The 24827-nt window shown below is 44.9% G+C and overlaps 1 protein-coding gene across 3 annotated transcripts in view; it reads right to left on the reverse strand.

The window, feature by feature from the left end:
• fras1 (Fraser extracellular matrix complex subunit 1) overlaps window positions 1-24827 on the reverse strand; it is a 451223-nt gene that overhangs the window by 135317 nt on the left and 291079 nt on the right. For all 3 annotated transcript variants that reach the window (XM_067990719.1, XM_067990709.1, XM_067990729.1), the window contains exons 28-29: window positions 24328-24412; window positions 10942-11262 (exon numbers count right to left, since the gene is read on the reverse strand). In XM_067990719.1, coding sequence (XP_067846820.1) covers window positions 10942-11262; window positions 24328-24412 — 406 coding nt within the window. The remainder of the gene's footprint in view (window positions 1-10941; window positions 11263-24327; window positions 24413-24827) is intronic.

The following is a 24827-nucleotide window of genomic DNA, read 5'->3' on the forward strand; positions in this document are numbered from 1 at the left end:
CCAGTGATTCTCACTGGATAGTGCACAAATGTGGACATTGGGAGAAGACACAATCAATCCCCCCATAGCCAAATAACTATCAATACTTCCTCCTTAGAATCACACATGAACAATGGACATCTGAGCGCAGTATCAGAGGCCTCTGGTGCCTGTGAAACTATAGGGGTAACTCCTCAATCTGGGGCTCCCAGTGGGCACCGGTGCTCTCAGGAAGCACCTGCTGAGGAAATTATGGGTATGCAACGGTCATTTTCCATTCATTAAAATGAATGGATGGAAAATTATAGGCTGTGTGCCAGAGATTTCCTTAGATGTGCTCCCTGTGTGCACCATTCACCTGGGAGTGCTGGATTGTGGAATTGCCACCTTATGCCCCGGCTTGAGCCAGTGCCTTTAGGGGGGAAATTTGGAAAAAGATACACATTGCATATTATATCTGTTAATATATTAGAATTTTCTAAGAAAGAAAGAACTTGCATTTATATAGCTCCTTATACGACCTCAGGACGTTCCAAAGAGCTTTACCGCCAATGAAGTACTTTTGAAATGTATTCACTGTTGTAATGTAGGGAAATGCAGCAGCCAATTTGCTCACAGCAAAGCCCCACAAACAGCAATGAGAAAAATGACAAGATAATCTGTTTGAGTGGTGTTTAGTAAATGAGATGAATGACCAGTTAACCTGTTTTTGGTTAAGGGGTAATTGTTGGCCAGGACACCGGAAAACTCCCCAGCTCTTCTTCGAATAGTGCCATGGGATCTGTTATGTCTATCTGAGAGGGCAGTTGGGGCCTAGGGTTAATGTCTCATCCAAAAAACGGCAACTCCGACAGTGCAGCACTCCCTCAGTACTGCACCGAAGTGTCAGCCTAGATTAAATGCTCAAGTTTCTCCAAGTATTCCTTCAATATTGCTGCTTAATAATATTTCCACCTTCTGTTAATCAAAATAAAAATTGACTGCACGGACCACTGGAACACTTTTCTTGTTTGTACTTAGTGATGGCACTCACAAACCAGGATTACTGCAGACTAGATGCAACAAATCGAATTCCCAACCTGCTCCACAGTATTGTCGAACTATAACTTTTCCATTTCCTACACCATTTATCCTGAAGCCTATTCTAAGTATTATTGTCAAACAAGTCTTGATTGCTGAGCAGCTTGGTTGTATGGACTTTCATGGAAGTTGAATAACATAATTTAAATAGGCACAATGTAATCAGGGTCAACTGTTTTCCCCCTAAAGCTAACAGAATGCTCCGAGCTACACTTTCAGATATAAGCAAATAGAATTTACCAGAAATGGAAATGAACCTGTCAAATTCTCTGTAAATTCAGAACTCTGGTCACAAAAGATGACTTCATAATAAAACCTGTAGATCACAGATATAATGAGCAGCTCCATTCATTCCAATTCAGCTCAATTTCCCATTATCTGCAGAGGGCCACTAGACTGATTTCAGAACTAAGGAGACAGAGCTGCGAGGAGAGGTTGCTTTCGGACTTTTTTCCTGTAAAGATAAGACCGAAGGGGGTTTGATAGAATTATTTACAATTAGGAAGTGTCTAGAGAATTTGCATCTAGGTAAGTTCTTCTACTGTTGTTTTAAAGAGGAATGGGGGGTCATATTTTCAAATTAAGGACAACTAAAGAAAATGGCAAAGTGAGGCAATTTTTGTTCAATGAAAGGGTGATAAACATATGGAGCAGACTTCCAGTAAGTGAGGTGGAACAAGAAACTGTGATTGGATTCAAAAAGGGATTAGACAATTCCCATGAGCCAATAGGATTCGGGGTTATTACGTTCAGAAATGCATCGAGGGAATCTTGGGGAAGTTGGATGAGTAGGCTAGATGGATCAATGGTCTGCTCCTGTCTTAAATTGATAATATGTTATTATTTAAGGGGTAAATAGGGAAAGCCAAGAACATATGGAGCTACCCTGATAATCAAAACATGTTGTACTATCAGGTTTTGCAACTAGACAAGCGTTCAGAACATGTGGGAGGCTTGAACGCTCATTTGTAGTCTGGTAAGTCTTGGTTACTTGCATATGAAATTGCAGCCTGGAGCATTCCTTTAATGGACTGCAACTTGTTTTACTCCCCAAAAATTCATGTCAGCACTTACACACAGAAAATCATTCAGTTCATCTCGAGAGTGCCATTTTGTCCTTCAGAGTCTTTGTTTTTAAGTATCATTCATTACATGACCTGGATAGTTGTGTCAAAATGGGGAAGTGACTCCCTCAGAGTTTATGGGAGCAATAAGCTCTGAATAATGTTTCATCATTATCTAATAACATGGTCAGTGGTGTTTTGAACAGTTCACACAATGTTACACAAATACTAACTGTACTGTATTGATTAAATTGTCAACTTCCCAATAGACCAACAATTATCTTATGAGAAAATGTGTGGAAGTAAAATACTATCTAGGATTGTTTATAAACCCTAGATAATGTCAGATAACCACCTAACCAGGAACTAATAGTTTATTCACTGCTAAAGTTAGTCTTTCACTGTACAATTCTGCTACTTTTCCAATTAATAGATTTGAAGAACTCATACATGAAGTGTAATGGGTTGGCAAACTAATGCCCTGCGCCAAGGAGAGGCAGCATGCTAGATTGGGTCTGTGATTCCTCACATCTGGAATCTCCCTGATTTCAACCACCCTATCTGAATGAGTCACCTTTTCATAGTATTGCAATGGCTGGCTCCATCTGTGTGCTGGGAACCCACCAAGCGCCCACCTTGCATAACCAATGAACCAGACCCAGGAAAATGGGCGGGGACATGGTGGATTTGGGGTAGCAGCCAGAAGTCCAGACCCAACCCTCCTCCAGCAGCAAACCTGCCCCAGAGGAAAATTCAGCCCCTGATGTCACTGTATCATTACCGCTTCATTTAGGTTAGTGCTTGTGTCATCAGCTGGAAATGACAGCAGAAAACTCGGAAGCACGGGGGGGACGCGGGTAGATCGATAGATGGGGATCTGGCATAACAGATCACCACCCCATCTGGTGGAATATCACTGAAAATCAGGCAGTAACAAGAGGAAAATTCAAGTGCCACACACATACACTACTCATGAGAAGCAGGATAATAGCTGTGTAGATTAGCTTTTTCTCAGATACGCTCATCTTCCCATCATCTGTCAATTCTTTGTGATGGGAAGATGAGGGTATGGCTGATACCGACTGATGTCGACGTGTATGATCTACCAGAAAGGATAAGCCCCCTACTACTTGATGATATGATATGAAAGTCCAACACAGATTATTTGAGAGTGAACTAAAGGGTAGATTTTCCTTGCTTTCGCACATGATGAGGTACCTATGGAAAAACTCAAACATATGTGTATTCGTGGTATGCAAGGTAACTCACAGTAGGTGAGGGCTTGGAAAATCTACCCTAAAATAAAAACTTCTGCAAGCTAATGAAATTATAGCAATAAACAATTCACAAAATATGTAAATATTCTGAAAGTGACAAATGAATAAATAATACCACAAACTGACTGTGTGAGAAATATCAATACAAACAACAATTTGGTGCCTCTCAATGCAGTGCAGCCCAAGAGCAAATGTTGAAATTTGGACAAAGACAAATTAACTTGAAGAAGATTTCTCTTGGACAACATCTAGGCACCTCTTCAGATGAAAACAGATCAATAATTCATCTGTAATGTAATAGCTATCATCAACTATTTGACCACCTACCAACCTCAACAACAACTTGCATTTATATAGTGCCTTTAATGAAGTAAAATATCAAAAGGTGCTTCACAGGAGTGTTATCAAACAATATTTGACACTGAGCCACATAAGGAAATATTAGGACATGTGACCAGGAGCTTGGTCAAAGAGGTGGGTTTTAAGGAGCGTCTTAAAGGAGGAGAGAGAGGTAGAGAGGCGGAGAGGTTTAAGGAGGGAATTCGAGAACTTAGGGCCTAGGCAGCTGAAGGCACGGCTGCCAATGGAGAGGTGAAGGAAATTGGGGATGCACAAGAAATTCATTTCAGCAGCTGAAAGGATTACTGTCCCTGCACTACAGCGAGAGGCAGAGTGCACACGTGGGCCTTCACTCCCATTCTCACCATTCCCTTCAGCAGGATCACCTCGAACATTTTCCCCAACAGAGATGTCCAGATCACCAGCTGTAATCTCCAGGACAGCCCTTTTTATTATATATAAAACTAGCTGTTACGCTCCCCACACCTTTTATACAACACCCCCAATTTTAATGATTCCTTAAATAGCAAAAACAGCCATTTCTTCAAGCACTCTTGTGCGCGCACACCATTCGGCCCCTTATCCACTAGCGGTGCCCTAGCATTTCTGTCACCTACGCGTTGGTGATCCCCATTATCCTTAGAAATTCCTAATTTCCCAGAAAATTAACCCTCGTTTCCAGGAGCGAGTTAGCAGCTTGAAAAGTCAAACCCTGCCTTCTAGGAGAGAGCAAGCTTCCTCTGTGATACAAAAAAGCTTTTCAAAGGCCCCAGTTGTTAACATCACATGTATTTATAGAAGCCTGATAGATGATTAGAATCCTATTGGCTGATTTTGCCTGTCTAACCATTTTTTCAAAAAACACTCTGCACCCCATCATTATACTCCTGTCTATCACTAAATCTGAAGATCTATAATTGAGGAAACCCTTTGCTTTGCCTGTATGATTTTGAATTATCTCCCTTGTTGCTCACATAGGTTTTTTTATTCTTTAATAACTGGTATCCACCCCTAATCTCAGTCCATAGTGCCTCTATTGTGTTTATACTCAACTCTGCTTTAATTATTTCCCTTCCCTTCATATCTCCTTTTTATATTATTTACATTGATGCAGAGTAAAGCCTCCTCTATTCAGCCCCAAGAATGTGCCTTGCCCCAGCTCAGGAGGCCCCTTACTGCACCAGCATGGCATGTTTCTGTGTCCTGTGGCCCTCCAGAAGGAGATTCCCAGTTTTGTGCTGTGGAACTCTTTTGGAGGAAGGAGACTTCCATCTCATTAGTCTGGGGCTGGACTTGAACTCAAAATTCCCTGGTTGTAAGGACACTGTGTGTAACCCCAGCACCTCGCCATCCTTACGACATGAATTGGATTGGATATTGCTAAGTGCAGTTTCTTAGTTCTTGAAATTAATATTCATGATTTAATCTGAATTGAAGTGAGGGATGTGCATTTATTTTTTTAAAAAAGCATTTTTATTGCAGATCTTAGGGTAACTCGGTTAGGCAGTGGTTTAAGTGAGAATGGGACACAGTTGAAAAAATAACAACCAGTATCAACTGAATTCAATTGCCTTGCAGGTTTGTGCTGGACTCGACATGTGCTGAGCAACAGTTTGTTTGTGATAAAATATTGATAAATTGCAGTGTGACGATAATCACACTCAGGATCTACTGCAAGTCAGAACTCAAAACCTTTTCTGTTAGCGAGTTAGGGAATTCCTTCAGAGTTACCACTTGAGAAAGGGACTAGATCCCTGCAGGTGTCTTACTGTACCCCAGCACCAATCAGCACTCCCAGAACCTTACCCCAGCGCGAGATGAGATCTCCAGAATTGTACACCAGCATGAGACGACACCCCCGACCCTAACCCCAGCACGAGTCAGCACCCCCAGACCGAAACCTAGCACGAGTCAGCACCCCCGACCCTAACCCCAGCACGAGTCAGCACCCCCAGACCAAAACCCAGCACGAGTCAGCATCCCCAGAACCGAAATCCAGCACGAGTCAGCACCCCAGAACCGAAACCCAGCACGAGTCAGCAACCCCAGAACCGAAACCCAGCACGAGTCAGCATCCCCAGAACCGAAACCCAGCACGAGTCAGCACCCCCAGACCGAAACCCAGCACGAGTCAGCACCCCCAGACCGAAACCCAGCACGAGTCAGCAACCCCAGAACCGAAACCCAGCACGAGTCAGCAACCCCAGAACCGAAACCCAGCACGAGTCAGCATCCCCAGAACCGAAACCCAGCACGAGTCAGCACCCCAGAACCGAAACCCAGCACGAGTCAGCACCCCAGAACCGAAACCCAGCACGAGTCAGCAACCCCAGAACCGAAACCCAGCACGAGTCAGCATCCCCAGAACCGAAACCCAGCACGAGTCAGCATCCCCAGAAACGAAACCCAGCACGAGTCAGCATCCTCAGAACGAAACCCAGCACGAGTCAGCACCCCCAGAACCGAAACCCAGCACGAGTCAGCATCCTCAGAACGGAAACCCAGCAAGAGTAGATACCTCCAGAACCATAACCCAGCATGAGTCAGCACCCACAGTTCTGTACCCCAGCATGAGTCAGCACCCCCAGAACTGTACCCCAGCTTGGATCAGCACACCTGGACCTGTACCCCAGCACTGGTCAGCACACCTGGAACTGTACCCCAGCATGGGTCAGCACAAATGGAACTGTACTGCAGCACTGGTCAGCACACCTGGAACTGTACCCCAGCACGCATGATGATGGAGTGTCCTGTCCTGTGTCCTGAAGCATTTGCAACCATATTCAGCCAAAAGTGCCGAGTGGATGGTCCATCTCGACCTCCTCCCGATACCCCCACCATCACAGAAGCCAGTCTTCAGCCAATTTGGTTCACTCCACGTGATATCAAGAAATGGCTGAGTGCGATGGATACAGCAAAGGCTATGGGCCCCGACAACATCCCGGCGGTAGTGCTAAAGACTTGTGCTCCAGAACTAGCCGCGCCTCTAGCCAAGCTGTTCCAGTACAGTTACAACACTGGCATCTATTCGGCAATGTGGAAAATTGCCAAGGTATGTCCTGTCCACAAAAAGCAGGACAAATCCAATTGGGCCAATTACCGCCCCATCAGTCTACTCTCAATCATCAGCAAAGTGATGGAAGGTGTCGTCGACAGTGCTATCAAGCGGCACTTACTCACCAATGCTCAGTTTGGGTTCCGCCAGGACCACTCGGCTACAGACCTCATTACAGCCTTGAACCAAACATGGACAAAAGAGCTGAATTCCAGAGGTGAGGTGAGAGTGACTGCCCTTGACATCAAGGCAGCATTTGACAGAGTGCGGCACCAAGGAGTCCTAGTAAAATTGAAGTCAATGGGAATCAGGGGAAAACTCTCCAGTGGCTGGAGTCATACCTAGCACAAAGGAAAATGGTAGTGGTTGTTGGAGGCCAATCATTTCAGCCCCAGGACACTGCTGCAGGAGTTCCTCAGGGCAGTGTCCTAGGCCCAACCATCTCCAGCTGCTTCATCAATGACCTTCCCTCCATCATAAGGTCAGAAATGGGGATGTTCGCTGATGACTGCACAGTGTTCAGTTCCATTCACAACCCCTCAGATAATGAAGCAGTCCATGCCTGCATGCAGCAAGACCTGGACAACATCCAGGCTTGGGCTTATAAGTGGCAAGTAACATTCGCGCCAGACAAGTGCCAGGCAATGACCATCTCCAACAAGAGAGAGTTTAACCACCTCCCCTTGACATTCAACGGCCTTACCATCGCCGAAACCCCCACCATCAACATCCTGGGAGTCACCATTGACCGGAAACTTAACTGGACCAGCCATATAAATACTGTGGCTACGAGAGCAGGTCAGAGGCTGGGTATTCTGTGGCGAGTGACTCACCTCCTGATTCCCCAAAGCCTTTTCACCATCTGCAAGGCACAAGTCAGGAGTGTGATGAAATACTCTACACTTGCTTGGATGAGTGCAGCTCCAACAACACTCAAGAAGCTCGACATCATCCAGGACAAAGCAGCCCCCTTGAGTGGCACCCCATCCACCACCCTAAACATTCGCTCCCTTCACCACCGGTGCACAGTGGCTGCAATATGTACCATCCACAGGATGCACTGCAGCAACTCGCCAAGGCTTCTTCGACAGCACCTCCCAAACCCATGACCTCTACCACCTAGAAGGACGAGGGCAGCAGGTACATGGGAACAACACCACCTGCATGTTCCCCTCCAAGTCACACACCATCCCGACTTGGAAATATATCATCGTTCCTTCATCGTCACTGGGTCAAAATCCTGGAACTCCCTTCCTAACAGCACTGTGGGAGAACCTTCACCACATGGACTGCAGCGGTTCAAGAAGGCGGCTCACCATCACCTTCTCAAGGGCAATTAGGGATGGACAATAAATGCAGGCCTCGCCAGCGACGCCCACATCCCGTGAACGAATAATTTTTTTTAAAAGGTTGTTTTTATATAAAATCGATGATTCGAGACTAACTTTTATCTGACTGGCCTGTTGCTGAAATTTTGTGCATATATTTCAAAGCATCTTCTGTAAGTTGTTTTGTCTTCAACTTCCGTGTTAATTATTCTGATGGCACTGATATTTTGGAACAAATGAACTTCCTGTTACTTTATATTTTAAAATATTTTGCAAGGTTCTAAGTCTGAGATTAGTGGCTAAGACAAAAAAAGGGGTTAATTTCCATGGGGGTTTACACCGGTTTTCTGGGGTTTCTCTAGCTTTTCTGCCAAAGCTTTGAGAGACAACTGGGAGAACCCCTGCAGAAATTGACCCCCTATGGATTCAGAGGTAAAGGGTGATGCTGAATGGAAACCTGGGCAGTGCGGAACCCAGAAATTGTGCTTGTTATAGGGTTTGGCAGTAGTGGGGAGAGATCTGAGAGAATGACAGCACTATGGCAAGGTTGTGGGGGGGGGGGGGGGGGCTGGTGGGAAGCAGAGGGAAGGCACCTGGCTTTGAGAGCATTATTTGGAGATTCCAGGATCCAGCAGCATTGGTGGCAGCACTGAAAATGGGGGTGGGGTATGGAGCACTGAGGGATTCCTGCGGTGTGTCACAGCTTGGGAGTCCTGGATCTGGTAGTACTTGGTTGGGGCGGGGGGTGGGGGGAGGATTTGGGCGAGACTGTATGGCTGTGCTGAGTGAGGTCTTGAGATCTGGCAGCGGTGAGTGGGTAGTGGTATCCTAGGATTTGGGAGCATTGAAAAGGGGCTGGAAGCATTGGGAAACTCCACTAACCAATGTAAGGGTGGGATTTCTGAGATACAGTAGCACTATGGCAGGGAAGGTCCTAGGGTCTTGCAGCATTGGGGGAGGTACCAAGGTCTGTCAGCACAGGGCTGGAAGATCCAGGAGTATGGCAGCACAGAGTAGAATTAAATCGGGAGCTCGTGACAGAAGTGGAAGGGGGAGGTTCCTGGCATGTCGATGTATGGGGGTGGGGGGCGGGGGGGAGCAGGGTGCCATGATCTGGTAACACTAGGGGGAGCATCCCAAGATGTGGGAGCACTGGGAGGGAATCATGGAATCTGGGAATATTGGGAGCAGCCTCCCAGAGTGTGGGAGAGGGTTCCCAGAAGCAGGCAACATTAGGGAAAGGGATCCTGGGATCCAGGAGACTATGAGAGTGCGATCCTAGGATACAGTAGCATTGATGGGGGGAGGGGGCAGGGTCTGGCAACATTTGGGGTGGCTGGAGCATTGAAGGAGATAAAAGGATCCTGAAGCTTGAGGGTGGGGAAGTGCAGTCTAACAGCATTGAGGGGCAGGAGAGCCCAGGAGAATCTAGGCTAATCCACTTGATTCTCCCAAGTGTGCATTCTCAAATTAAATGTCGATGACTTCAATATTTTACCCTGATTTCCCATCGTCAGTCACGTTATGTTACACCAGGTACCGCGATGATTTCCCATCGTCAGTCACGTTATATTACACCAGGTACCGCGATGATTTTCCATCGTCAGTCACGTTATGTTACACCAGGTACCGCGATGATTTCCCATCGTCAGTCACGTTATATTACACCAGGTACCGCGATGATTTCCCATCGTCAGTCACGTTATATTACATCAGGTACCGCGATGATTTCCCATCGTCAGTCACGTTATATTACACCAGGTACCGCGATGATTTCCCATCGTCAGTCACGTTATATTACACCAGGTACCGCGATGATTTCCCATCGTCAGTCACGTTATATTACACCAGGGACCGCGATGATTTCCCATCGTCAGTCACGTTATGTTACACCAGGTACCGCGATGATTTCCCATCGCCAGTCACGTTATATTACACCAGGTACCGCGATGATTTCCCATCGTCAGTCACGTTATATTACACCAGGGACCGCGATGATTTCCCATCGCCAGTCACGTTATGTTACACCAGGCGTTGCAATGATTTCCCATCGCCAGTCACATTATGTTACACCAGGCGTTACAATGATTTCCCATCGCCAGTCACGTTATGTTACACCAGGCGTTGCAATGATTTCCCATTACCAGTCACGTTATGTCACATCAGGTACCACAATGATTTCCCTCTCCCCATCTGAGGCAGTCAACCCGACAGGACCAGAAATACTGTGAAGAGCCTGCCACAACTATTAGAATTAGTGTGACCCTGGAAGATCCGCGGAGGTTAGGGCAGAGGGGGGCAAGCAGGCTACTATCAATCTGGCGGTACTCTAAAGGGATCAGATGATCCAGGCAATGAGATGGGGACTGTATTCTAACCTATGCAAATATCCTTTATTGAAAGACATTCCTTTCAGCAATCGGACTGGAATTCAAATTTAGCACAAACGGGTGGGACAAAAGCCGCCCGAATCAAATCAGTACAGGGGTCCAGAGTCTCATTTCAGTTCTTCATGACTGCAGGTCCATAGACTAAAAAAAGTTCATAATTTAGCCTTTACTGGCAATTGCACTCAGAGGATGGCTGGTGTGGGAAGTGAAAGTGCCACAGTGGTACCTTATTTCAGGCTGATGGGGCAACATACTGTGAACCTATTCAGACTACATCTGACCTGGCAGTTTGCTGCTGTGACCAAAAAGTGGCACAATATTGATAATCTTAATAAATAAAAACATTGTACCCGCTCTCCTCCCCTCAAACCAAAAAAGGTTGTATAAAATTCAGAAGTATAATTTGCAGAAAGTAGTTTGGTTCAGTACCTGCTGAGTAATCTTGATCTGGAAGAGAATATTCAGGACGTTATGGCCATCATTTATCTGCAGTAGCACCTGGTCGTGCAGGCTGTTCGTTCCATCATGAGAATAACGCAGTTGTCCCCTGTTGAGGTCTTCCAATCGGAACTGCTGAATGTTTACATCTGTTGGGAGCAAAATGAGGCGACCATGTTCTGGAGGGTCCAAAACTACTATTACCACATCCGAGGGGTTGTCATCATCTTGAATATCCAATACCAGATTAGAAATGGCACCAAATTCACCTCTACTGAGCAATAAGACTTTATTAGTCAGCACATAGGGAGCCTGGAAAGAGACAGACAGCAATTAAAAATCACTTAGCTCTCTGCTTGATTACTTCTTTTGAAATCAATTATTAGTTACATTTATAAAACAAATTAAAGTACTCAATGAAATACTTTTATTACTACTTGTCTGGAAAATTGTAGGATAATGAAAACATTTTAAAGAGAACATGAAACATTTCACTGAATTACTCCTTTAGATTAACACTGAAAAACAATTTCATTATTTTTTAAATAAAAAAACGAATAAATCTTAGATAACCTGTTCTACAAGCTATAGATTATAGTCCTGGATGTTTAAGAATGGTTTACTTTTCAATTATTAAATGTTTGTTTTCAGTTAACGTAACCATTGTACAAGCGATATTCCCAACAGAGGAACATGGTATTCATAATCAACTGCAGGAAGTAAAATGTTGTGTAAACCATAAATAAGTCTCAAAGCTCCAAAGAAATAATTCATAGATCTCAACACTGATATCACAAAATGCACTTTCTACTAAAGGAGAAGTACAGCATGAGGGATGGGGTATCATTTAAATATATACTTCTTCCCATCAATGTAATCCAAGAAAACAAACTTTGAACAAATCCTGCCCCTCTGCTTCAAAGAGTTTTCTGTTCTCTGCGATCAGAAGCAAATCTTACTTGACACCACAGGCTGCTAATTTTACTGATGTTAGTTAGGCCCATGTCAGGGACTGGGCCGACAGGAATCCAATACGTCAACATTCGGAATGGCCTGGATGCTGATCAGATGGTTGCCAAGCTGGGAAAAATCAGAACCAACTCAGTGCATATCTGCCCCAGAGCATGGTACATTGGCGAGACCATGCAGACGCTGCGACAACGGATGAACCGACACCGCGCAACAATCGCCAGACAGGAGGGTTCCCTCCCAGTCGGGGAACACTTCAGCAGTCAAGGACATTCAGCTACCGACCTTCGGGTAAGCGTACTCCAAGGCGGCCTTCGAGACACACGACAACACAAAATCGTCGAGCAGAAATTGATAGCCAAGTTCCGCACCCATGAGGACGGCCTCAACCGGGATCTTGGGTTCATGTCACGCTACACGTAACCCCACCAGCGAACATATGTTATCTGTTTTTAATATAACAGGTCATTTGCTATCTTTTCTATGTCTCTGCCTCTCTCTCTCTGTTTTTTTTTGGTGGTTTGTATATTCGGTGGCCCTGTCGGTAACACCTCTCTGTCTGCACACTGTGATTGCCGTGGCAACGGGCAGTTGGAAAGACTATCTGTAATCACCAGGCATTGTTCTGTGATTTATAAATGCGAAGGGTTCGAGGATTTCATTTCCACATTCACCTGAGAAAGGAGGAAGCCTCCGAAAGCTTGTGAATTTCAAATAAAATTGTTGGACTATAACTTGGTGTTGTAAAATTGTTTACAATTGTCAACCCCAGTCCATCACCGGCATCTCCACATCGTGGGAGAATGGGGCAGGGGTATAACATTTAGCAAACCAAAATAATATTATGAATGACACAAAGAGATAGAGAGTAAGATGAAACAGAAAAAGGTGCGTATGACAGATGTCAGGTTGATAACACAAATGAGAACCAGGCAGAATATAGAAACTCCAGAGGGGAAGTGAAAAAGGAAATAAGAGGGGCAAAGAGAGAGTGCGAGAATAGACCGGCAGCCAACATAAAAGGGAATCCAAAAGTCTTCTACAGGCATGTAAACAGTAAACAGGTAGTAAGAGGAGAGGTGGGGCCCATTAGGGACCACAAAGGAGATCTACTCATGGAGGCAGAGGGGATGGCTGAGGTACTAAATGAGTACTTTGCATCTGTCTTTACCAAGGAAGAAGATGCTGTCAGAGTATCAATAAAGGAAGATGTAGTTGAGATACTGGATGGGCTAAAAATTGATAAAGAAGAGGTACTTGAAAGGCTAGCTGTACTTAAAGTAGATAAGTTACCATGTCCGGATGGGATGCATCCGAGGTTACTGAGGGAAGTAAGGGTGGAAATTGTGGAGGTACTGGCCATAATCTTCCAAACATCCATGGATACTGGGATGGTGCCAGAGGACTGGAGAATTGCACATGTTACACGCTTGTTCAAAAAAGGGTGTAAGGATAAACCTAGCAACTATAGGCCAGTCAATTTAACCTCAATGGTGGGGAAACTTTTAGAAATGATAATCCGGGATAGAATTAACAGTCACTTGGATGAGGGTAGATTGATTAGGGAAAGCCAGCACGGATTTGTTAAAGGCAAATCATGTTTAATTAACCTGATAGAGTTTTTTGATAAGGTAACAGAGAGGATAGATGAGGGCAATGCAGTTGATGTGGTGTATATGCACTTTCAAAATGCTTTTGATAAAGTGCCGCATGGTAGGCTTATCATCAAGATTGCGGCCCATGGAGTAAAGAGGGCAGTAGCAACATGGATACAGAATTGGCTAAGTAACAGGAAACAGAGAGTAGTGGTGAACAGTTGTTTTTCAGACTGGAGGGAGGTGTATTGTGGTGTTCGCCAGGGGTCAGTGCTGGGACCACTACTTTTCTTGCTATATATTAATGACTTGGACTTGGGTGTACACAATTTCAAAATTTGCAGATGACACAAAACTTGGAAAGGTAGTAAACAGTGTGGAGGATAGTGATCGACTTCAAGAGGATATAGACAGGCTGGTGGAATGGACGGATACGTGGCAGGTGAAATTTAACGCAGAAATATGCAAAGGGATACATTTCGGTAGGAAGAACGAGGAAAGGCAATATAAACTAGAGGGCACAACACTAAAAGGGGTACAGGAACAGTGAGATCTGGGGGTATATGTGCACAAATTGTTGAAGGTGGCAAGGCAGGTTGAGAAAGTGGTTAATAAAGCATACAGCATCCTGGACTTTATAAATAGAGGCATAGAGTACAGAAGTATGGAAGTCATGATGAACCTTTATAAAACACTGGTTCGGCCACAACTGGAGTATTGTGTCCAGTTCTGGGCACCGCACTTTAGGAAAGATGTGAAGGCCTTCAGAGGGTGCAGAAGAGATTTACTAGAATGATTCCAAGGATGAGGGTCTTTAGTTACGTGGATAGACTGGAGAAGCTGGGGTTGTTCTCCTTGGAACAGAGACGGTTGCGAGGAGATTTGATATAAGTATTCAAAATCAAGCAAGGTCTAGACAGAGTAGATAGAGAGAAACTGTTCCCATTGGCGGAAGGGTCAAGAACCAGAGGGCATAGATTTAAGGTGATCGGCAAAAGAACCAAAGGTGACATGAGGAAAAACTTTTTACACAACCGATGTACACAATAGGATCTGGAATGCACTGCCCGAGGGAATTGTAAACAATTTTACAACACCAAGTTATAGTCCAGCAATTTTATTTTAAATTCACAAGCTTTAAAATAAAATTGCTGGACTATAACTTGGTGTTGTAAAATTGTTTACAATTGTCAACCCCAGTCCATCACCGGCATCTCCACATCCCGAGGGAATAGTGGAGGCAGATTCAATCATGGCCTTCAAAAGGGAACTGGATAAGTACTTGAAAGAAAAAACTTTGCAGGGCTACGGGGCTAGAGTGGGGGAGTGGGACTAGCTGGATTGCTCTGGCATAGAGCCGGTGCGGACTCAATGGGCCGAATGGCCTCCTTCTGTGCTGTAACCTTTCTATGATTATTATAGAGAAAGTCTGTTTCAAAGCACAAGATTTTCTTTCTTCTTGAATCATTACTCAAATAAAGCATTTCTTATTAAATCTGGGGGGGGGGGGGGGGGTTGTAAATCTACAGTCAATCCTCCCATTATATTTCCTTTGGGCCCCAGTGCTGCACCTCAAATCTTCAGATTTGATAAGAACACTTTCATTTCCTACAAGTCTGGAAGAAAGAAGATCTGCCCACATTCAGCAGTGGAAGGTGCGGCATAGTTGAAAACAAATAGGTCAGCTTTGATTTAGCATTTCATGTAACTACTTTGCTCCAACACACTTTGGCAAAACAAGAGTTTTATCTCTCCTCTGTTAAATCTTTTTAATGTAAATTATGTAAATGAGTTGAAGAAAAATGGGGCTAGAAATTGGGCCGTCTAGCGCCCGCTGTCTTGGCGCTACGCAGCCTCCCGATCATCCAAGATGGCGTCTTGGTGCGCACACATACTTCCAGCGTGACGTGCGCCGGATGCCATCTTGGTAAAGGGTTCAGCGCATGCAGAAATAACGAACACTAGCAGCATGTCAAGGAAGGAGAAAATGCTTTCAATCAGTGTGCAATGCTGATTTAAAGTGATAGACCCCATTTTGGGACTTAACCCTCCACTCGACGCACTGTCTTAACCACGACGATCAGAACATGTCTTAGAGTGCCTAGAGGACCCCCCCACCAGCACTATTTAAAGGGACCGTTCAGGATTTACAGGTTTGTTGCTGGATTATTGCCTCTGGCTGCCGAGACATTTGTAATTGTTTTTGGAGGTCTCCTATACTTGAATACTAGGATGAGGGGACATAGCCTAACATTTAGAGCGAGGATGTGCAGGAGTGAAGTTAGGAAACGCTGCTACACGCAAAGGGTAGGAGAAGTTTGGAATGCTCTTCTCTGGATGACAGTTGATGCTAGCTCAATTGTGAATTTTAAATCTGAGATTGATAGATTTCTGTGACCCAAGGGTATTAAGGGATATGGGGCTAAGGCGGGTATGTGGAGTTAGGTCACAGATCAACCGTGATCTTATTGAATGGCGGAACTGGCTCGAGGGGCTAAATGCCACTGCCACTTGCTGCCTTCTGTTATGCACCACCTTCTCCTGCAAGAAAGTGGGACGTGTGTCTGGGTGATGTGCCTGTCATGGTTAAATAGCTGCCAGTAGGTGTGGCCTGTGATTGTGGGTGTGCTGCATACAACAGTGGTAATGTGTAAGGATGAGAGGAAGCATCTGATTGGAAGAGTTGACTACTGATGGAAAGAGTTTGTTGGCATCAGCATCTCCAGGCAAGTGAGGGGAAATAGATCAGCCAGGACTCCTGCCCATGATTGCTATCCAGTGATCCCTGCTGGAAAGTGCATGTGTGTGGATGACAAATGAGGACAGGGTCAGGCATGTTTGTGATGCAGCTCATACTCAAGTAGCCTGCCACCACTCACTGTCATGGCTCACACATGAAGAATGGCCACTTGGAGGGAGAGTATTTTTGGCATTCATGACACTGTTTCTCAACACTTCACCACCTCCAAGAGAAAAGAGGAAAAACTTAGAAAAAAATTGAAAGGAGCAGAGAACTGAGCAATTGCACTGGATTTATCTTTTGTTTTAGTATTTAATTCACTACCTCTTCTCTTCCAAGGATATCCACCTTGAAGAAGTTCTGCTCTCCACAGCTGCTGCCTGACCTGCTGAGTGTTTTCCGGCATTTTTTGTTTTTATTTCAGATTTCCAGCATCCGCAGTATTTTGCTTTTGTTTAAGCGTAGTATAGTTAAGTACACGTCAATGGTGGTACAGGAGGAACTCTGTGAAGAGTACCCAACAGTGCTGGTACAGGAGGAACTCTGTGGGTGAGTGCCCAACAGTGCTGGTACAGGAGGAACTCTGTGGGTGAGTGCCCAACAGTGCTGGTACAGGAGGAACTCTGTGGGTGAGTGCCCAACAGTGCTGGTACAGGAGGAACTCTGTGAAGAGTACCCAACAGTGCTGGTAGAGGAGGAACTCTGTGGGTGAGTGCCCAACAGTGCTGGTACAGGAGGAACTCTGTGGGTGAGTGCCCAACAGTGCTGGTACAGGAGGAACTCTGTGGGTGAGTGCCCAACAGTGCTGGTACAGGAGGAACTCTGTGGGTGAGTGCCCAACAGTGCTGGTACAGGAGGAACTCTGTGGGTGAGTGCCCAACAGTGCTGGTACAGGAGGAACTCTGTGAAGAGTACCCAACAGTGCTGGTACAGGAGGAACTCTGTGGGTGAGTGCCCAACAGTGCTGGTACAGGAGGAACTCTGTGGGTGAGTGCCCAACAGTGCTGGTACAGGAGGAACTCTGTGAAGAGTACCCAACAGTGCTGGTACAGGAGGAACTCTGTGGGTGAGTGCCCTACAGTGCTGGTACAGGAGGAACTCTGTGAAGAGTACCCAACAGTGCTGGTACAGGAGGAACTCTGTGAAGAGTACCCAACAGTGCTGGTACAGGAGGAACTCTGTGAAGAGTACCCAACAGTGCTGGTACAGGAGGAACTCTGTGAAGAGTACCCAACAGTGCTGGTACAGGAGGAACTCTGTGGGTGAGTGCCCAACAGTGCTGGTACAGGAGGAACTCTGTGGGTGAGTGCCCAACAGTGCTGGTACAGGAGGACTCTGTGGGTGAGTGCCCAACAGTGCTGGTACAGGAGGAACTCTGTGAAGAGTACCCAACAGTGCTGGTACAGGAGGAACTCTGTGAAGAGTACCCAACAGTGCTGGTACAGGAGGAACTCTGTGAAGAGTACCCAACAGTGCTGGTACAGGAGGAACTCTGAGGGTGAGTGCCCAACAGTGCTGGTACAGGAGGAACTCTGTGGGTGAGTGCCCAACAGTGCTGGTACAGGAGGAACTCTGTGAAGAGTACCCAACAGTGCTGGTACAGGAGGAACTCTGAGGGTGAGTGCCCAACAGTGCTGGTAGAGGAGGAACTCTGTGGGTGAGTGCCCAACAGTGCTGGTACAGGAGGAACTCTGTGGGTGAGTGCCCAACAGTGCTGGTACAGGAGGAACTCTGTGGGTGAGTGCCCAACAGTGCTGGTACAGGAGGAACTCTGTGGGTGAGTGCCCAACAGTGCTGGTACAGGAGGAACTCTGTGGGTGAGTGCCCAACAGTGCTGGTACAGGAGGAACTCTGTGAAGAGTACCCAACAGTGCTGGTACAGGAGGAACTCTGTGGGTGAGTACCCAACAGTGCTGGTACAGGAGGAACTCTGTGGGTGAGTGCCCAACAGTGCTGGTACAGGAGGAACTCTGTGGGTGAGTGCCCAACAGTGCTGGTACAGGAGGACTCTGTGGGTGAGTGCCCAACAGTGCTGGTACAGGAGGAACTCTGTGAAGAGTACCCAACAGTGCTGGTACAGGAGGAACTCTGTGAAGAGTACCCAACAGTGCTGGTACAGGAGGAACTCTGTGAAGAGTACCCAACAGTGCTGGTACAGGAGGAACTCTGTGGGTGAGTGCCCAACAGTGCTGGTACAGGAGGAACTCTGTGGGTGAGTGCCCAACAGTGCTGGTACAGGAGGAACTCTGTGAAGAGTACCCAACAGTGCTGGTACAGGAGGAACTCTGAGGGTGAGTGCCCAACAGTGCTGGTAGAGGAGGAACTCTGTGGGTGAGTGCCCAACAGTGCTGGTACAGGAGGAACTCTGTGGGTGAGTGCCCAACAGTGCTGGTAGAGGAGGAACTCTGTGGGTGAGTGCCCAACAGTGCTGGTAGAGGAGGAACTCTGTGGGTGAGTGCCCAACAGTGCTGGTAGAGGAGGAACTCTGTGGGTGAGTGCCCAACAGTGCTGGTAGAGGAGGAACTCTGTGGGTGAGTGCCCAACAGTGCTGGTAGAGGAGGAACTCTGTGGGTGAGTGCCCAACAGTGCTGGTACAGGAGGAACTCTGTGGGTGAGTGCCCAACAGTGCTGGTACAGGAGGAACTCTGTGGGTGAGTGCCCAACAGTGCTGGTACAGGAGGACTCTGTGGGTGAGTGCCCAACAGTGCTGGTACAGGAGGAACTCTGTGGGTGAGTGCCCAACAGTGCTGGTACAGGAGGACTCTGTGGGTGAGTGCCCAACAGTGCTGGTACAGGAGGAACTCTGTGGGTGAGTGCCCAACAGTGGCAGTACAGGAGGAACTCTGTGGGTGAGTGCCCAACAGTGCTGGTACAGGAGGAACTCTGTGGGTGAGTGCCCAACAGTGGCAGTACAGGAGCTATCTAGGTGAGCGCTCAATAGTGGCGGTCCAGGAGGAACTCTACGAGTGAGTACCCAGCAGTAATTGTACTCCCTCAGAGAGTTAACAGCTCTTTAATTACTTCATTTTATTTTTTGTTCAGATTTCATTTGTCTCTATACATCTTCCATTATGCATATTTTGCTGATTCATTCTTAAGGTCTTTAACAAAACAGCTTTCTCTTCTTTTAGGGAGGAGTCACTCTTTGGTATAATGTGATGGAGATAAAACTGTCTGAACATCATGAGCAGCATGTTTCTATTTAGCACTAATGAAACTGCAGATAACGAATTAATGTTTATATGAATTATTAATTATATTTATCAACATTAATGTAGTTTACCTTCCATAAATAAGCCTAAACAAGACAGATCACCATATTAGTATGATATGTAAATCTATACGACAAAGGCAGAGTACAAAAAAGATCTTGTGTCAGCCGAGAAGATAATTGCCTCACTTGTAAATCATTCAGCAATGGTTTATTTGAAAGGACTGACCTATTATAGACGATTCAATAGATACTAAAGATAGGGGTAGAGCCACAATGGTCACTCTCTATTTGAGCTCCGCCATCCCAGCCACTTTCTCCTCCAAATCCTTTGCAGGACTAACCCCTTCCCCCACTCCAAGCAGGCAGGTGTGTGAACACCCCTTGCAAGTCAAGGCACTCAGCACAGTTAAATCCAATACATGGCAGCAACCAACAAAAATGTGACCTTGGCAATAAACCATTCAAACTACAGGAAGCATCTAGTCTGTGTGAACGCGTTCAGCTGGCAGAGAAAGGAGGAAGAGAAAGCCACAGAATGATACATTTAAACTTTATTATTTTTAGCTCTCCGGATCGACAGCATCTCTGATATATATTGCCTTATAAGTACAAGCACTGTTTCACTACATAATAAGGTACTTAGCTTCCGACATGGGAGCACCATTAGTACAGGAACTGGAGGGTGGCAAGGAGAAGGCGCACCACCACCTTCATAGGGTAACTGTAGGTGGACAATAAAAGGGGCCTCACCAGTGTTGTCCACATCCCAAGAACATATTAAAAATAACTCCTTATGTAACTTGCATCTGATGTCTACACTGTCCTACTCTTCCAACCAACAAGAAGGGTGAAGACAAAATAGTTAAGATCCAGAGGGTATCTAAATACTTCTTATATTTTCTTATATATTTGAAAATATTTTTTCTATGTGAACTGACTCACTCAAAGTCAAAATTAAAGGCTCTTTATCTGAATGCACGGAGCATTCATAACAAGATAGAAGAATTAATTGCACAAATTGAGATAAATGGATTTGATCTAATAGTCATTACAGAGACATGGTTGCAAAATGACCAAGGTTGGGAACTAAATATTCCAAGGTACATGACATTTGGAAAGACAGGCAGAATGGAAAAGGAGGGGGGTAGCCCTAATAATAAAGGTTGACATAAGGACATTGGTGAGAAAGGATCTTGGCTCAGAGGATCAGGAAGTGGAATCAATACGGGTGGAAATAAGAAATAACAAGGGGCTGAAAACACTGGTGGGAGTAGTTTATAGGCCCCCTAATAGTAGTTATACCATTGAACAGAGTATTAATCATGAAATAACAGGAGCTTGTAACAAAGGTAATGCAGTAATCATGGGGGACTTTAATCTGCATATAGACTGGGCAAATCAAATTGGCAAAGGTAGCTTAGAAGACAAGTTCATGGAATGTATTCGAGACGGTTTCCGAGAGCAATATGTCATGGAACCAACCAGCGAACAGGTTATTTAAAATCTTGTATTGTGTAATGAGATAGGGTTAATTAGTAATCTCACAGTAAAAGAACCTCTGGGGAAGAGCGATCATAATATGATAGAATTTCACATTGAGTGTGAAAGTAATGTACTTAAGTCAGAATCTAGAGTCTTAACCTTAAATAAAGCCAATTACATAGGTATGAGGGGAGAGTTGTCAAAGGTATATTGCAAAATTAAATTAAAGGGTTTGACAGTTGAAAAGCAATGGCAAACATTTAAAGAAATATTTCAATATTCTCAACAAATGTACATTCCATTGAGAAAAAAAAATTCCATGGGAAGAGTGATCCTCCCGTGGCTAATAAAAGGAGAGTGTTAGACTGAAAAAAGAGGCCTATAATGTTGCCAAGAAGAGTAATAAGCCTAGGGATTGGGAGAGTTTTAGAAACCAACAAAGGACGACCAAAAAGTTGATGAAAAGGGAGAAAATAGAATATGAAAGTAAACTAGCAAGAAATATAAAAATGGATTGTAAGAGCTTTTACAAGTATGAAAAAAGGAAGAGAGTAGCAAAAGTATACATTGGTCCCTTAGAGGCTGAGACAGGAGAAATTAGAATGGGGAATACGGAAATGGCAGATGCGTTAAAAAAACATTTTGTATCTGTCTTCACAGTAGAAGACACAAAAAGCATACCAAAAATAGTGGGGAACCAAGGAGTAAATGAGAGTGAGGAACTTAAAACAATTAGTATCACTAGAGAAAAAGTACTGCACAAACTAATGGGACTAAAAGCTTATATCTGAGGGTTGTAAAAGAGGTCTGCAGAGATAGCGGATCCATTGGTTATGATCTTCCAAAATTCTCTAGATTCTGGAACGGTCCCAGCGGATTGGAGGGTAGCAAATGTTACCCCGCTATTCAAGAAAGGAGGGAGAGAGAAAACAGGGATCTACAGGCCAGTTAGCCTGACATCGGTCATTGGGAAAATGCTGGAATCCATTATTAAGAAAGTGGTAACAGGGCATTTAGAAAATCATATGATTAGACAGAGAGGGGGCTTGACAGGGTAGATGCTGAGAGATTGTTTCCCCTGGCTGGAGAGTCTAGAACTAGGGGGCATAATCGCAGGATACAGGGTCGGCCATTCAAGTCTGAGATGAGGAGGAATTTCTTCATGCAGAGGGTTGTGCATCTTTGGAATTTTCCACCCCAGAGGGCTGTGGATGCTGAGTCACTGAATATATTCAAGACTGAGATAGATAGATTTTTGGACTCTAGGGGGATCAAGAGATATGGGGATCGGGCAGGAAAGTGGAATTGAGGTCGAAGATCAGCCATGATCTGATTGAATGGCGGAGCAAGCTCGAGGGGCCATATGGCCTACTCCTGCTCCTATTTGTTATGTTCTCACAAGTTACGTCTATGTTGAACACACAATTCAATGCCTTATTACTGGGTATTTGAAGCAACCGGCTGCTCCATTATCTTTTCACTTGATTGCATAACTCAATTTTGCCAAACTACAACACAAAGCGGCAGGGCCAATCATTCACTTTCACTGGAAGCATACTCTAACGGTATGGATTTCAAAGAGGTATTCCTTCACTATCTCATGTTATGACTACAAGCCTAGTATTTTGAGTTCAGTTAATTCATGGAATGTATCTATAAGGCTATATTGGAACTTGAATGACATTGAATTTACAGCACAGAAACAGGCCATTCAGCCTAACTGGCCTATGCCGACATTTATGCTCCACATGAGCCTCCTCCAAACCTATTTCATGTAACCCTATCAGTATACCCTTGTATTCCTTTCTCCCTCATGTACTTATCTAGCTTCTTCTTAAATGCATCTATGCTGTTCGCCTCAACCACTCCATGTGGTAGCAAGTTCCACATTCTCACCACTCTCTGGATAAAGAAGTTTCTCTTGAATTCCTTATTGAATTTATTAGTGGCTATCTTATCCTGAATTGTATGTCTTTGCAATTAAATTATTTTCTTGTTAATCTGGTTCCTATGTTATGCTAGACTCGCAAAGGGGAATTTACCAGGGAGTGGTAATCGGGCAGGCGGGCAGGTTGTGGGATGAGCGCCAAACACGCCTGACCTAGGCAGCGTGAGGACAGAGCGATTTAAATTCTGCTTGCTGCCGGTCAGCTGCCTGCCCTAAACAGACGGGAAGTGGCAGCTGGTGTGGATGGAAGTTCGGGCAGCAGAAGGTTGCCAGCCGCCACTGAAGGAAGGCAAGAAGGTAAGTTATAGGAGGGGTTTCCAGGAGGTTCTCGCGGGAAGGCGATGGAGACTGTGAGGTCTAAACTTTCCTTGTGGGGCCCAGAGGAGTACTCCTGCTCCTCCTTGGCCCCACAAGAAAAGCAAGAAAACTCACCTTAAGTGGCCTCTCCTGATCCTGGGTCCTCTTCCTCTTGTCTTCACCTGACGGGAAAGCCACAGAGGCTTCCACACTCAGGCCAGAGTTAAAATTGTAATCGGGGCCCAATGTTGTCATCGTACCCCGATCGACATATTTAAAGAAGGAACCTTTGCTGCTTGCTCAGAAGAGCAGGTTAAAATGAAAGATGATGGACCCAACCGGGACATTTGGTGGCTAAGGCACCTGCTCCATTTTCACAGTGCAAATGTTCATTTGGTTCTACAACTTGGGCAGACATTTGTACTGTGAAAGCTGCCTTGCTATAGAGAGATGCAAAGTCTTTCAGCACATCAGCCTCAGCCATAGCAACTCGATGTCCCACCATATCACGGCTCGATCTTCAGCAAAGCAAGTACCTAAAATTAAAGGCAAGTTGTATTTTTTTAAACAAATAACTGATAGTATCAAGATAATGCTTTATTTGTCAAGATATCAATGTAACAGAAGGCAAGAGGTTCCCACTGTAAACACTTCCAGTTTAGGAAGTTGACGAGTACTGGTGTACAGATGGGTGCATGTTTTCAGAACACTGACCTAACTGTTATAACACACTCACACCATGTTGCTTGTATTTTATCCCTTCAGACAAAAGTACCATTATTTGTCCGGTATCCTTTATTCCCAGAACAGGAAGTGCTCTCAATGGGAAATCCCTTGTTTTCAGGTATGTAATTTCTTCTTCATTAAGATCACAAAATGGCAATGACCTTATTCTCAAAAACTACAATCCAGTTTTGGGAGGAGATTGCCAGAGATTATAATAGATGAAAGGCCGATTCAACAATGTCTTTGTGAGGAGAGTGAAAAATGATCAGTTCAGCTTAAATTCTGAGCATTGTTGTCCTTTATTTTACTTCACGGCAAAGAATTTCTCTACTTTTTCAGTAAAAGAAAGATCAGATACCCACAGCTTCGAAAGTATGAGCAGGAAATATTTAATTTCAGTTCGTACCTTGAATGAAAGAGCTTGAATATTAATTGTTTCTGGAAGAGAGAATAGTTGGTGGTCACTGGCCTTCAGGGTAAACTGGCCTTTCCTAGCAAAAATAAAAGACAAAAGACAAAACTGACACAAAAACTCTGTACATTAAATAATGCTGCAACATATTGTAATAATACACAGTAACTTATTCATGTTATATGATGCGTCGTTAGAGTAGCAGAAATAAGTCATTAAAAGATTTGAGCTTTAAAATCTATGTGGCATATTATCTGACCCTTTCTCTTCTTCCACTGATGTGGAGATGCCGGTGATGGACTGGGGTTGACAATTGTAAACAATTTTACAACACCAAGTTATAGTCCAGCAATTTTATTTTAAATTCACAAGCTTTCGGAGGCTTCCTCCTTCGTCAGGTGAACGATCATTCACCTGACGAAGGAGGAAGCCTCCGAAAGCTTGTGAATTTAAAATAAAATTGCTGGACTATAACTTGGTGTTGTAAAATTGTT

The sequence above is a fragment of the Heptranchias perlo genome, chromosome 1, assembly GCF_035084215.1.
Source record: "Heptranchias perlo isolate sHepPer1 chromosome 1, sHepPer1.hap1, whole genome shotgun sequence".
In the NCBI taxonomy this organism is placed as follows: Eukaryota; Metazoa; Chordata; class Chondrichthyes; order Hexanchiformes; family Hexanchidae; genus Heptranchias; species Heptranchias perlo.